Source organism: Salvelinus fontinalis, chromosome 12 (assembly GCF_029448725.1).
Source record: "Salvelinus fontinalis isolate EN_2023a chromosome 12, ASM2944872v1, whole genome shotgun sequence".
NCBI lineage: Eukaryota > Metazoa > Chordata > Actinopteri > Salmoniformes > Salmonidae > Salvelinus > Salvelinus fontinalis.
In genome coordinates, this window is record NC_074676.1 from 59,294,501 (window position 1) to 59,308,580 (window position 14,080).

At 45.1% G+C, this 14,080-nt stretch overlaps 1 protein-coding gene across 1 annotated transcript in view; it reads left to right on the top strand.

The window, feature by feature from the left end:
* Window positions 1-437: 437 nt before the first annotated feature.
* The window catches only part of plcxd1 (phosphatidylinositol-specific phospholipase C, X domain containing 1), a 43,452-nt gene continuing 29,809 nt past the window's right edge, over window positions 438-14,080 (top strand). Inside the window, exons 1-2 of the mRNA XM_055941228.1 lie at window positions 438-902; window positions 7,006-7,135. Of these exons, the coding sequence (XP_055797203.1) occupies window positions 7,015-7,135 (121 nt within the window). The 5' untranslated portion in view covers window positions 438-902; window positions 7,006-7,014. The remainder of the gene's footprint in view (window positions 903-7,005; window positions 7,136-14,080) is intronic.

The following is a 14,080-nucleotide window of genomic DNA, read 5'->3' on the forward strand; positions in this document are numbered from 1 at the left end:
AGTAGTGCACTATATAGGGAATAGGGCTCTGGTCTATAGTAGGGCACTATATAGGGAATAGGGCTCTGGTCTATAGTAGTGCACTATATAGGGAATAGGGCTCTGGTCTATAGTATTGCCCTATATAGGGAATAGGGCTCTGGTCTATAGTAGTGCCCTATAGTAGTGTTTCTCTACAAACTAATATTCTCAACATACTAGCGTCAACATTGTATTTTTTTAATTATTCGTCTTAAAGGTTTTAAAACCATCTATTTTTTATCTGTCTATTTTTTTCCTCCAAAAATTACTTAATGCTTTTTCTTGTTGGCACGATAAAAATTGTCCGTTGATGAAAAATGATATGTCTTTTGAATGTGTTATCAACATTGCAATGATTAGAAATGAGGGCTTTTATTTGTAAGGTTTCCTCATTACCATACGAGCTCGACGTCCTCATTTGTGCTGCAGGCAGAATACTAGTGGCGCCTTCACGAAACGAGCGTAGCCTGGGGACCGGTCGGTCCGGAAGAAAATTACTATTCGGGAAAAAAAGAAAAAGGTCTCCGCTAATATAATCATGTATGTACAGTTTCATATTTGGCAAAAACGATAGAGCCATAAAGACACCGGTGATGGAAAGAAGGTCTCTGAAGGAGCAGACTGGGCCGACTTCCGTATGATACCGGCGCATATTACAGGCAAGCATCGGACAAGTACTCGCAAAGTGCACTTGATTTGACACCGCGTACTATAGAGACTAGTTTTCTTTTCTCTGTTCCCACCTTCAGTGTTTTGTGGATTTTTGGAATAGACGTCGTTTTGTGGGACACCCTTTTGGCTTTTTTCAGTCACCCATACCACCGTTTCATTTAAAACTGGATTGGTCAGCAGCTGGCAGCTCCTGCTGCATCATTTGAAACGTAAGTATGTAGGTTGTTTAATGAAAATATAACAAAAAAAGGAAATATGTATATACACACACTACATGACCAAAACTATGTGGACACCTGCTCGTTGAACATCTCATTCAATCATGGGCATTAATATGGAGTTGGTCCTCCACTTTGCTGTAATAACAGCCTCCACTCTTCTGGGAAGGCTTTCCACTAGATGTTGGAACATTGCTGCTATAACAGCCTCCACTCTTCTGGGAAGGCTTTCAACTAGATGTTGGAACATTGCTGCTATAACAGCCTCCACTCTTCTGGGAAGGCTTTCAACTAGATGTTGGAACATTGCTGCTATAACAGCCTCCACTCTTCTGGGAAGGCTTTCCACTAGATGTTGGAACATTGCTGCTATAACAGCCTCCACTCTTCTGGGAAGGCTTTCCACTAGATGTTGGAACATTGCTGCTATAACAGCCTTCACTCTTCTGGGAAGGCTTTCCACTAGATGTTGGAACATTGCTGCTATAACAGCCTCCACTCTTCTGGGAAGGCTTTCCACTAGATGTTGGAACATTGCTGCTATAACAGCCTCCACTCTTCTGGGAAGGCTTTCAACTAGATGTTGGAACATTGCTGCTATAACAGCCTCCACTCTTCTGGGAAGGCTTTCCACTAGATGTTGGAACATTGCTGCTATAACAGCCTCCTCTCTTCTGGGAAGGCTTTCCACTAGATGTTGGAACATTGCTGCTATAACAGCCTCCACTCTTCTGGGAAGGCTTTCCACTAGATGTTGGAACATTGCTGCTATAACAGCCTCCACTCTTCTGGGAAGGCTTTCCACTAGATATTGGAACATTGCTGCTATAACAGCCTTCACTCTTCTGGGAAGGCTTTCCACTAGATGTTGGAACATTGCTGCTATAACAGCCTCCACTCTTCTGGGAAGGCTTTCCACTAGATGTTGGAACATTGCTGCTATAACAGCCTCCACTCTTCTGGGAAAGCTTTCCACTAGATGTTGGAACATTGCTGCAGGGACTTGCTTCCATTCAGCCACGAGCGCATTAGTGAAGTCGGGCACAGATGTTGGGGAATTAGGCCTCGCTTATAGTCGTCATTCCAATTCATCCCAAAGGTGTTCGATGGGGTTGAGGTCAGGGCTCTGTGCAGGCCAGTCAAGTTCTTCTACAGCACAAAGTTGGAAGTACAGAATTGTCTAGAATGTCATTGTATGCTGTAGCGTTAAGATTTCCCTTCACTGGAACTAAGGGGCCCGAACCATGAAAAACAGCCCCAGACCATTATTCCTCCTCCACCAAACTTTACAGTTGGCACTATGCCTTCGAGCAGGTAGCTTTCTCCTGGCATCCGACAAACCAGATTTTTCCGTCGGACTGCCAGATGGTGAAGCGTGACTCATCACTCCAGAGAACGCGTTTCCACTGATCCAGAGTCCAATTGCGGCGAGCTTTACACTCCAGCCAATGCTTGGCGTTACGCATGGTGATCTTAGGCTTGTGTGCGGCTGTTCTGCCATGGAAACCCATTTCATGAAGCTCCCGACGAACAGTTCTTGTGCTGACGTTGCTTCCAGAGGCAGTTTGGAACTTGGGAGTGAGTGTTGCGACCGAGGACAGACTATTTTTACACGCTACACGCTTCAGCGGTCCTGTTCTGAGAGCTTGTGTGGTCTACCACTTCACGGTCCTGTTCTGTGAGCTTGTGTGGCCTACCACTTCACGGTCCTGTTCTGTGAGCTTGTGTGGCCTACCACTTCAGCGGTCCTGTTCTGTGAGCTTGTGTGGCCTACCACTTCACGGTCCTGTTCTGTGAGCTTGTGTGGCCTACCACTTCACGGTCCTGTTCTGTGAGCTTGTGTGGCCTACCACTTCACGGTCCTGTTCTGTGAGCTTGTGTGGCCTACCACTTCAGCGGTCCTGTTCTGTGAGCTTGTGTGGCCTACCACTTCACGGTCCCGTTCTGTGAGCTTGTGTGGCCTACCACTTCACGGTCCCGTTCTGTGAGCTTGTGTGGCCTACCACTTCACGGTCCCGTTCTGTGAGCTTGTGTGGCCTACCACTTCACGGTCCCGTTCTGTGAGCTTGTGTGGCCTACCACTTCAGCGGTCCTGTTCTGTGAGCTTGTGTGGCCTACCACTTCAGCAGTTCTGTTCTGTGAGCTTGTGTGGCCTACCACTTCACGGTCCTGTTCTGTGAGCTTGTGTGGCCTACCACTTCACGGTCCCGTTCTGTGAGCTTGTGTGGCCTACCACTTCACGGTCCCGTTCTGTGAGCTTGTGTGGCCTACCACTTCACGGTCCCGTTCTGTGAGCTTGTGTGGCCTACCACTTCACGGTCCCGTTCTGTGAGCTTGTGTGGCCTACCACTTCACGGTCCCGTTCTGTGAGCTTGTGTGGCCTACCACTTCACGGTCCCGTTCTGTGAGCTTGTGTGGCCTACCACTTCACGGTCCCGTTCTGTGAGCTTGTGTGGCCTACCACTTCACGGTCCCGTTCTGTGAGTTTGTGTGGCCTACCACTTCACGGTCCCGTTCTGTGAGCTTGTGTGGCCTACCACTTCACGGTCCCGTTCTGTGAGCTTGTGTGGCCTACCACTTCACGGTCCCGTTCTGTGAGCTTGTGTGGCCTACCACTTCAGCGGTCCTGTTCTGTGAGCTTGTGTGGCCTACCACTTCACGGTCCCGTTCTGAGAGCTTGTGTGGCCTACCACTTCACGGTCCCGTTCTGTGAGCTTGTGTGGCCTACCACTTCACGGTCCCGTTCTGAGAGCTTGTGTGGTCTACCACTTCACGGTCCTGTTCTGAGAGCTTGTGTGGCCTACCACTTCACGGTCCTGTTCTGTGAGCTTGTGTGGCCTACCACTTCACGGTCCCGTTCTGTGAGCTTGTGTGGCCTACCACTTCACGGTCCCGTTCTGTGAGCTTGTGTGGCCTACCACTTTAGCGGTCCTGTTCTGTGAGCTTGTGTGGCCTACCACTTCACGGTCCCGTTCTGTGAGCTTGTGTGGCCTACCACTTCACGGTCCCGTTCTGTGAGCTTGTGTGGTCTACCACTTCACGGCTGAGCTGTTGTTGCTCCTTGATGTGTCCACTTCACAATAAGAGCGCTTAGAGTTGACCGAGGCAGCTCTAGCAGGGCAGAAATTGGACAACCTGACTTGTTGGAAAGGTGGCATCCTATGACGGTGCCACGTTCAAAGTCACTGAGCTCTTCAGTAAGGGCCATTATACTGTCAATGTTTGACTATGGAGATTACATGGCTGTGTCCTCGATTTTATATACTGATGAGCAATGGGTTTGGCTGAAATAGCCAAATCCACTGATTTGAAGGGGTGTCCACATACCTTTATGTACAGTTGAAGTCAGAAATACTTACTTACAAGCCCGTAACCAACAGTTCAGTTCAAGAAATAGAGTTAAGAAAATATTTATCAAATAAACTAAAGTAAAAAAATAATTAAAAGAAACACAATAAAATAACAATAACGAGGCTATATACTGGGTATTACGGTACAGAGTCAATGTGGAGACTATATACAGGGTGTTACGGTACAGAGTCAATGTGGAGGCTATATACAGGGTGTTACGGTACAGAGTCAATGTGGAGGCTATATACAGGGGGTACCGGTACAGAGTCAATGTGGAGGCTATATACAGGGGGTACCGGTACAGAGTCAGTGTGGAGGCTATATACAGGGGGTACCGGTACAGAGTCAATGTGGAGGCTATATTCAGGGGGTACCGGTACAGAGTCAGTGTGGAGGCTATATACAGGGGGTACCGGTACAGAGTCAGTGTGGAGGCTATATACAGGGGGTACCGGTACAGAGTCAATGTGGAGGCTATATACAGGGGGTACCGGTACAGAGTCAATGTGGAGGCTATATACAGGGGGTACTGGTACAGAGTCAATGTGGAGGCTATATACAGGGTGTTACGGTACAGAGTTAATGTGGAGGCTATATACAGGGGGTACCGGTACAGAGTCAATGTGGAGGCTATATACAGGGTATTACGGTACAGAGTTAATGTGGAGGCTATATACAGGGGGTACTGGTACAGAGTCAGTGTGGAGGCTATATACAGGGGGTACCGGTACAGAGTCAATGTGGAGGCTATATACAGGGGGTACCGGTACAGAGTCAATGTGGAGGCTATATACAGGGGGTACCGGTACAGAGTCAATGTGGATGCTATATACAGGGGGTACCGGTACAGAGTCAATGTGGATGCTATATACAGGGGGTACCGGTACAGAGTCAATGTGGAGGCTATATACAGGGGGTACCGGTACAGAGTCAATGTGGAGGCTATATACAGGGGGTACCGGTACAGAGTCAATGTGGAGGCTATATACAGGGTGTTACGGTACAGAGTCAATGTGGAGGCTATATACAGGGGGTACCGGTACAGAGTCAATGTGGAGGCTATATACAGGGGGTACCGGTACAGAGTCAATGTGGAGGCTATATACAGGGTGTTACGGTACAGAGTCAATGTGGAGGCTATATACAGAGGGTACCGGTACAGAGTCAATGTGGAGGCTATTTACAGGGGGTACCGGTACAGAGTCAATGTGGAGGCTATATACAGGGGGTACCCTACTGAGTCAATGTTCTGGGGTACAGGTTAGTTGAGATACTTTGGTGTCCATTAGTTGTGGTTTCTTTGCAGCAATTCGACCATGAAGGCCTGATTCACACAGTGTCCTCTGAACAGTTGATGTTGAGATGTGTCTGTTACTTGAACTCTGTGAAGCATTTATTTGGGCTGTAATCTGAGGCTGGTAACTCGAATGAACGTATCCTCTGCAGCAGAGGTAACTCTGGGTCTTCCTTTCCTGAGGCAGTCCTCATGAGAGCCAGTTTCATCATAGCGCTTGATGGTTTTTGCATCTGCACTTGAAGAAACTTTCAAAGTTCTTGAAATGTTCCAGATTGACTGACCTTCATGTCTTAAAGTAATGATGGACTGTTGTTTCTCTTTGCTTATTTTAGCTGTTCTTGCCATAATATGGACTTGGTCTTTTACCAAATGAGGTCTATCTTCTGTATACCACCTCTACCTTGTCACAACATAACTGATTGGCTCAAACGAATTAAGAAGGAAAGACATTACACAATTTAACTTTTAAGAAGACACGCCTGTTAATTCAAATGCATTCCAGGTGACTACCTCATGATGCTGGTTGAGAGAATGCAAAGCGTGTGCAAAGCTGTCATCAAGGCAAAGGGTGGCGATTTGATTTGAAGAATCTCAAATCTCAAATATTTTTTGATTTATTTAACACTTTTTTGGTTACTACATGATTCCATATATGTTATTTCATAGTTTTGATGTCTTCACTATTATTCTACAATGTAGAAAATAGTAAAAATAAAGAAAAACCCTTGAATGAGTAGGTGTTCTAAAACTTTTGACCGGTAGTGTATTTGTAAACTTTTTTTTCCTACTAGTTTAAATGGTAGATGGACGGCTGTCCTAGTTTAGGTGGCAGACGGACGGCTGTCCTAGTTTAGGTGCTAGACGGACGGCTGTCCTAGTTTAGGTGGCAGACGGACGGCTGTCCTAGTTTAGGTGGCAGACGGACGGCTGTCCTAGTTTAGGTGGCAGACGGACGGCTGTCCTAGTTTAGGTGGCAGACGGATGACAAATGTGTATACTGTATGAATTCATTGATTTTTTTTAGAACTATTTAAAATATACAGAGGCCTCAGCCATTCGAGGACAGTCATTCGTTCTAGGACAGTCATTCGTTCGAGGACAGTCATTCGTTCGAGGACAGTCCATGCATTAGAGGACAGTCATTAGTTCGAGGACAGTCATTAGTTCGAGGACAGTCATTAGTTCGAGGACAGTCATTAGTTCGAGGACAGTCATTAGTTCGAGGACAGTCATTAGTTCGAGGACAGTCATTAGTTCGAGGACAGTCATTAGTTCGAGGACAGTCATTAGTTCGAGGACAGTCATTAGTTCGAGGACAGTCATTAGTTCGAGGACAGTCATTAGTTCGAGGACAGTCCATGCATTAGAGGACAGTCCATGCATTAGAGGACAGTCATTCATTAATTTCAGTACAGTGTTTGATGAAATATGACTGTACATCTTTAGCACCCACAAATGTCCTCCGAGGTGGTGTCTGAAGTGCAGGTGTCTCTGAAGGAACTTCCCATGGACACCTGGATGGACCACCTGCCCTGTGCTCTATGGGACGTTCCCCTGAGGAACCTAGCTATACCAGGTAAGATACCTGGATGGATCACCTGCCCTGTGCTCTATGGGACATTCCCCTGAGGAACCTAGCTATACCAGGTAAGATACCTGGATGGATCACCTGCCCTGTGCTCTATGGGACGTTCCCCTGAGGAACCTAGCTATACCAGGTAAGATACCTGGATGGATCACCTGCCCTGTGCTCTATGGGACATTCCCCTGAGGAACCTAGCTATACCAGGTAAGATACCTGGACGGACCACCTGCCCTGTGCTCTATGGGACGTCCCCCTGAGGAACCTAGCTATACCAGGTAAGATACCTGGATGGATCACCTGCCCTGTGCTCTATGGGACGTTCCCCTGAGGAACCTGGCTATACCAGGTAAGACACCTGGACGGATCACCTGCCCTGTGCTCTATGGGACGTTCACCTGAGGAACCTAGCTGTACCAGGTAAGACACCTGGACGGATCACCTGCCCTGTGCTCTATGGGACGTTCACCTGAGGAACCTAGCTGTACCAGGTAAGACACCTGGATGGACCACCTGCCCTGTGCTCTATGGGACGTTCCCCTGAGGAACCTAGCTATACCAGGTAAGATACCTGGACGGATCACCTACCCTGTGCTCTATGGGACGTTCCCCTGAGGAACCTAGCTATACCAGGTAAGATACCTGGATGGACCACCTGCCCTGTGCTCTATGGGACGTTCCCCTGAGGAACCTAGCTATACCAGGTAAGATACCTGGATGGATCACCTGCACTGTGCTCTATGGGACGTTCCCCTGAGGAACCTAGCTATACCAGGTAAGATACCTGGATGGATCACCTGCACTGTGCTCTATGGGACGTTCCCCTGAGGAACCTAGCTATACCAGGTAAGATACCTGGATGGATCACCTGCCCTGTGCTCTATGGGACGTCCCCCTGAGGAACCTAGCTATACCAGGTAAGATACCTGGACGGATCACCTGCCCTGTGCTCTATGGGACGTTCCCCTGAGGAACCTAGCTATACCAGGTAAGATACCTGGACGGATCACCTGCCCTGTGCTCTATGGGACGTTCCCCTGAGGAACCTAGCTATACCAGGTAAGATACCTGGATGGATCACCTGCCCTGTGCTCTATGGGACGTTCCCCTGAGGAACCTAGCTATACCAGGTAAGATACCTGGACGGATCACCTGCCCTGTGCTCTATGGGACGTTCCCCTGAGGAACCTAGCTATACCAGGTAAGATACCTGGACGGGTCACCTGCCCTGTGCTCTATGGGACGTTCCCCTGAGGAACCTAGCTATACCAGGTAAGATACCTGGACGGATCACCTGCCCTGTGCTCTATGGGACGTTCCCCTGAGGAACCTAGCTATACCAGGTAAGATACCTGGACGGACCACCTGCCCTGTGCTCTATGGGACATTCCCCTGAGGAACCTAGCTATACCAGGTAAGATACCTGGACGGATCACCTGCCCTGTGCTCTATGGGACGTTCCCCTGAGGAACCTAGCTATACCAGGTAAGATACCTGGACGGATCACCTGCCCTGTGCTCTATGGGACGTTCCCCTGAGGAACCTAGCTATACCAGGTAAGATACCTGGATGGATCACCTGCCCTGTGCTCTATGAGACGTTCCCCTGAGGAACCTAGCTATACCAGGTAAGATACCTGGACGGATCACCTGCCCTGTGCTCTATGGGACGTTCACCTGAGGAACCTAGCTATACCAGGTAAGATACCTGGACGGATCACCTACCCTGTGCTCTATGGGACGTTCCCCTGAGGAACCTAGCTATACCAGGTAAGATACCTGGACGGATCACCTGCCCTGTGCTCTATGGGACGTCCCCCTGAGGAACCTAGCTATACCAGGTAAGATACCTGGACGGATCACCTGCCCTGTGCTCTATGGGACGTCCCCCTGAGGAACCTAGCTATACCAGGTAAGATACCTGGACGGATCACCTGCCCTGTGCTCTATGGGACGTCCCCCTGAGGAACCTAGCTATACCAGGTAAGATACCTGGATGGATCACCTGCCCTGTGCTCTATGGGACGTTCACCTGAGGAACCTAGCTATACCAGGTAAGATACCTGGATGGATCACCTGCCCTGTGCTCTATGGGACGTTCACCTGAGGAACCTAGCTATACCAGGTAAGATACCTGGATGGACCACCTGCCCTGTGCTCTATGGGACGTTCCCCTGAGGAACCTAGCTATACCAGGTAAGATACCTGGATGGACCAACTGCCCTGTGCTCTATGGGACGTTCCCCTGAGGAACCTAGCTATACCAGGTAAGACACCTGGACGGATCACCTGCCCTGTGCTCTATGGGACGTTCCCCTGAGGAACCTAGCTATACCAGGTAAGATACCTGGACGGATCACCTGCCCTGTGCTCTATGGGACATTCCCCTGAGGAACCTAGCTATACCAGGTAAGATACCTGGACGGATCACCTGCCCTGTGCTCTATGGGACGTCCCCCTGAGGAACCTAGCTATACCAGGTAAGACACCTGGATGGATCACCTGCCCTGTGCTCTATGGGACGTTCACCTGAGGAACCTAGCTATACCAGGTAAGATACCTGGACGGATCACCTGCCCTGTGCTCTATGGGACGTTCACCTGAGGAACCTAGCTATACCAGGTAAGATACCTGGACGGATCACCTGCCCTGTGCTCTATGGGACGTTCACCTGAGGAACTGGTCTACTGTATCTACTATTAATTACTTCACATTTCAATACTGCTGTTATGCTGCATTTAATTAGATGGCATTATGTCACATCAACACTTTAATTAGATGGCATTATGTCACATCACCAACACTTTAATCAGATGGCATTATGTCACATCACCAACACTTTAATCAGATGGCATTATGTCACAACACCAACACTTTAATCAGATGGCATTATGTCACATCACCAACACTTTAATCAGATGGCATTATGTCACATCAACACTTTAATCAGATGGCATTATGTCATCACCACTTTAATCAGATGGCATTATGTCATCACCACTTTAATCAGATGGCATTATGTCATCACCACTTTAATTAGATGGCATTATGTCATCACCACTTTAATCAGATGGCATTATGTCACACCAACACTTTAATCAGATGGCATTATGTCACATCAACACTTTAATCAGATGGCATTATGTCATCACCACTTTAATCAGATGGCATTATGTCATCACCAACACTTTAATCAGATGGCATTATGTCATCACCAACACTTTAATCAGATGGCATTATGTCACATCACCAACACTTTAATCAGATGGCATTATGTCACAACACCAACACTTTAATCAGATGGCATTATGTCACATCACCAACACTTTAATCAGATGGCATTATGTCATCACCAACACTTTAATCAGATGGCATTATGTCACAACACCAACACATTAATCAGATGGCATTATGTCACAACACCAACACTTTAATCAGATGGCATTATGTCACATCAACACTTTAATCAGATGGCATTATGTCACACCAACACTTTAATCAGATGGCATTATGTCACACCAACACTTTAATCAGATGGCATTATGTCACACCAACACTTTAATCAGATGGCATTATGTCACATCAACACTTTAATCAGATGGCATTATGTCACAACACCAACACTTTAATCAGATGGCATTATGTCACATCACCAACACTTTAATCAGATGGCATTATGTCATCACCAACACTTTAATCAGATGGCATTATGTCACAACACCAACACATTAATCAGATGGCATTATGTCACAACACCAACACTTTAATCAGATGGCATTATGTCACATCAACACTTTAATCAGATGGCATTATGTCATCACCACTTTAATCAGATGGCATTATGTCATCACCAACACTTTAATCAGATGGCATTATGTCATCACCAACACTTTAATCAGATGGCATTATGTCATCACCAACACTTTAATCAGATGGCATTATGTCACAACACCAACACTTTAATCAGATGGCATTATGTCACATCACCAACACCTTAATCAGATGGCATTATGTCATCACCAACACTTTAATCAGATGGCATTATGTCACAACACCAACACTTTAATCAGATGGCATTATGTCACAACACCAACACTTTAATCAGATGGCATTATGTCACATCAACACTTTAATCAGATGGCATTATGTCACATCAACACTTTAATCAGATGGCATTATGTCACACCAACACTTTAATCAGATGGCATTATGTCACACCAACACTTTAATCAGATGGCATTATGTCACACCAACACTTTAATCAGATGGCATTATGTCACATCAACACTTTAATCAGATGGCATTATGTCACAACACCAACACTTTAATCAGATGGCATTATGTCACATCACCAACACTTTAATCAGATGGCATTATGTCACATCAACACTTTAATCAGATGGCATTATGTCATCACCAACACTTTAATCAGATGGCATTATGTCACATCACCACTTTAATCAGATGGCATTATGTCACATCAACACTTTAATCAGATGGCATTATGTCATCACCACTTTAATCAGATGGCATTATGTCATCACCAACACTTTAATCAGATGGCATTATGTCACAACACCAACACTTTAATCAGATGGCATTATGTCACAACACCAACACTTTAATCAGATGGCATTATGTCACATCAACACTTTAATCAGATGGCATTATGTCATCACCACTTTAATCAGATGGCATTATGTCATCACCAACACTTTAATCAGATGGCATTATGTCACATCACCACTTTAATCAGATGGCATTATGTCACATCAACACTTTAATCAGATGGCATTATGTCACATCATCAACACTTTAATCAGATGGCATTATGTCACACCAACACTTTAATCAGATGGCATTATGTCATCACCAACACTTTAATCAGATGCCATTATGTCACATCAACACTTTAATCAGATGGCATTATGTCATCACCAACACTTTAATCAGATGGCATTATGTCATCACCAACACTTTAATCAGATGGCATTATGTCACATCAACACTTTAATCAGATGGCATTATGTCACAACACCAACACTTTAATCAGATGGCATTATGTCACATCAACACTTTAATCAGATGGCATTATGTCATCACCACTTTAACCAGATGGCATTATGTCATCACCAACACTTTAATCAGATGGCATTATGTCACAACACCAACACTTTAATCAGATGGCATTATGTCACATCAACACTTTAATCAGATGGCATTATGTCATCACCACTTTAATCAGATGGCATTATGTCATCACCAACACTTTAATCAGATGGCATTATGTCACATCACCACTTTAATTAGATGGCATTATGTCACATCACCAACACTTTAATCAGATGGCATTATGTCACAACACCAACACTTTAATCAGATGGCATTATGTCACAACACCAACACTTTAATCAGATGGCATTATGTCACATCACCAACACTTTAATCAGATGGCATTATGTCACATCACCAACACTTTAATCAGATGGCATTATGTCACATCACCAACACTTTAATCAGATGGCATTATGTCATCACCAACACTTTAATCAGATGGCATTATGTCACATCAACACTTTAATCAGATGGCATTATGTCACATCAACACTTTAATCAGATGGCATTATGTCACATCAACACTTTAATCAGATGGCATTATGTCACATCAACACTTTAATCAGATGGCATTATGTCATCACCACTTTAATCAGATGGCATTATGTCATCACCACTTTAATCAGATGGCATTATGTCATCACCACTTTAATTAGATGGCATTATGTCATCACCACTTTAATCAGATGGCATTATGTCACACCAACACTTTAATCAGATGGCATTATGTCACATCAACACTTTAATCAGATGGCATTATGTCATCACCACTTTAATCAGATGGCATTATGTCATCACCAACACTTTAATCAGATGGCATTATGTCATCACCAACACTTTAATCAGATGGCATTATGTCACAACACCAACACTTTAATCAGATGGCATTATGTCACAACACCAACACTTTAATCAGATGGCATTATGTCACAACACCAACACTTTAATCAGATGGCATTATGTCACACCAACACTTTAATCAGATGGCATTATGTCATCACCAACACTTTAATCAGATGGCATTATGTCACATCAACACTTTAATCAGATGGCATTATGTCACATCAACACTTTAATCAGATGGCATTATGTCATCACCAACACTTTAATCAGATGGCATTATGTCACATCACCACTTTAATCAGATGGCATTATGTCACATCAACACTTTAATCAGATGGCATTATGTCACATCATCAACACTTTAATCAGATGGCATTATGTCACACCAACACTTTAATCAGATGGCATTATGTCACATCAACACTTTAATCAGATGGCATTATGTCATCACCAACACTTTAATCAGATGCCATTATGTCACATCAACACTTTAATCAGATGGCATTATGTCATCACCACTTTAATCAGATGGCATTATGTCATCACCAACACTTTAATCAGATGGCATTATGTCACAACACCAACACTTTAATCAGATGGCATTATGTCACATCAACACTTTAATCAGATGGCATTATGTCATCACCACTTTAATCAGATGGCATTATGTCATCACCAACACTTTAATCAGATGGCATTATGTCACATCAACACTTTAATCAGATGGCATTATGTCACATCATCAACACTTTAATCAGATGGCATTATGTCACACCAACACTTTAATCAGATGGCATTATGTCACATCAACACTTTAATCAGATGGCATTATGTCATCACCACTTTAATCAGATGGCATTATGTCACAACACCAACACTTTAATCAGATGGCATTATGTCACAACACCAACACTTTAATCAGATGGCATTATGTCACACCAACACTTTAATCAGATGGCATTATGTCACATCAACACTTTAA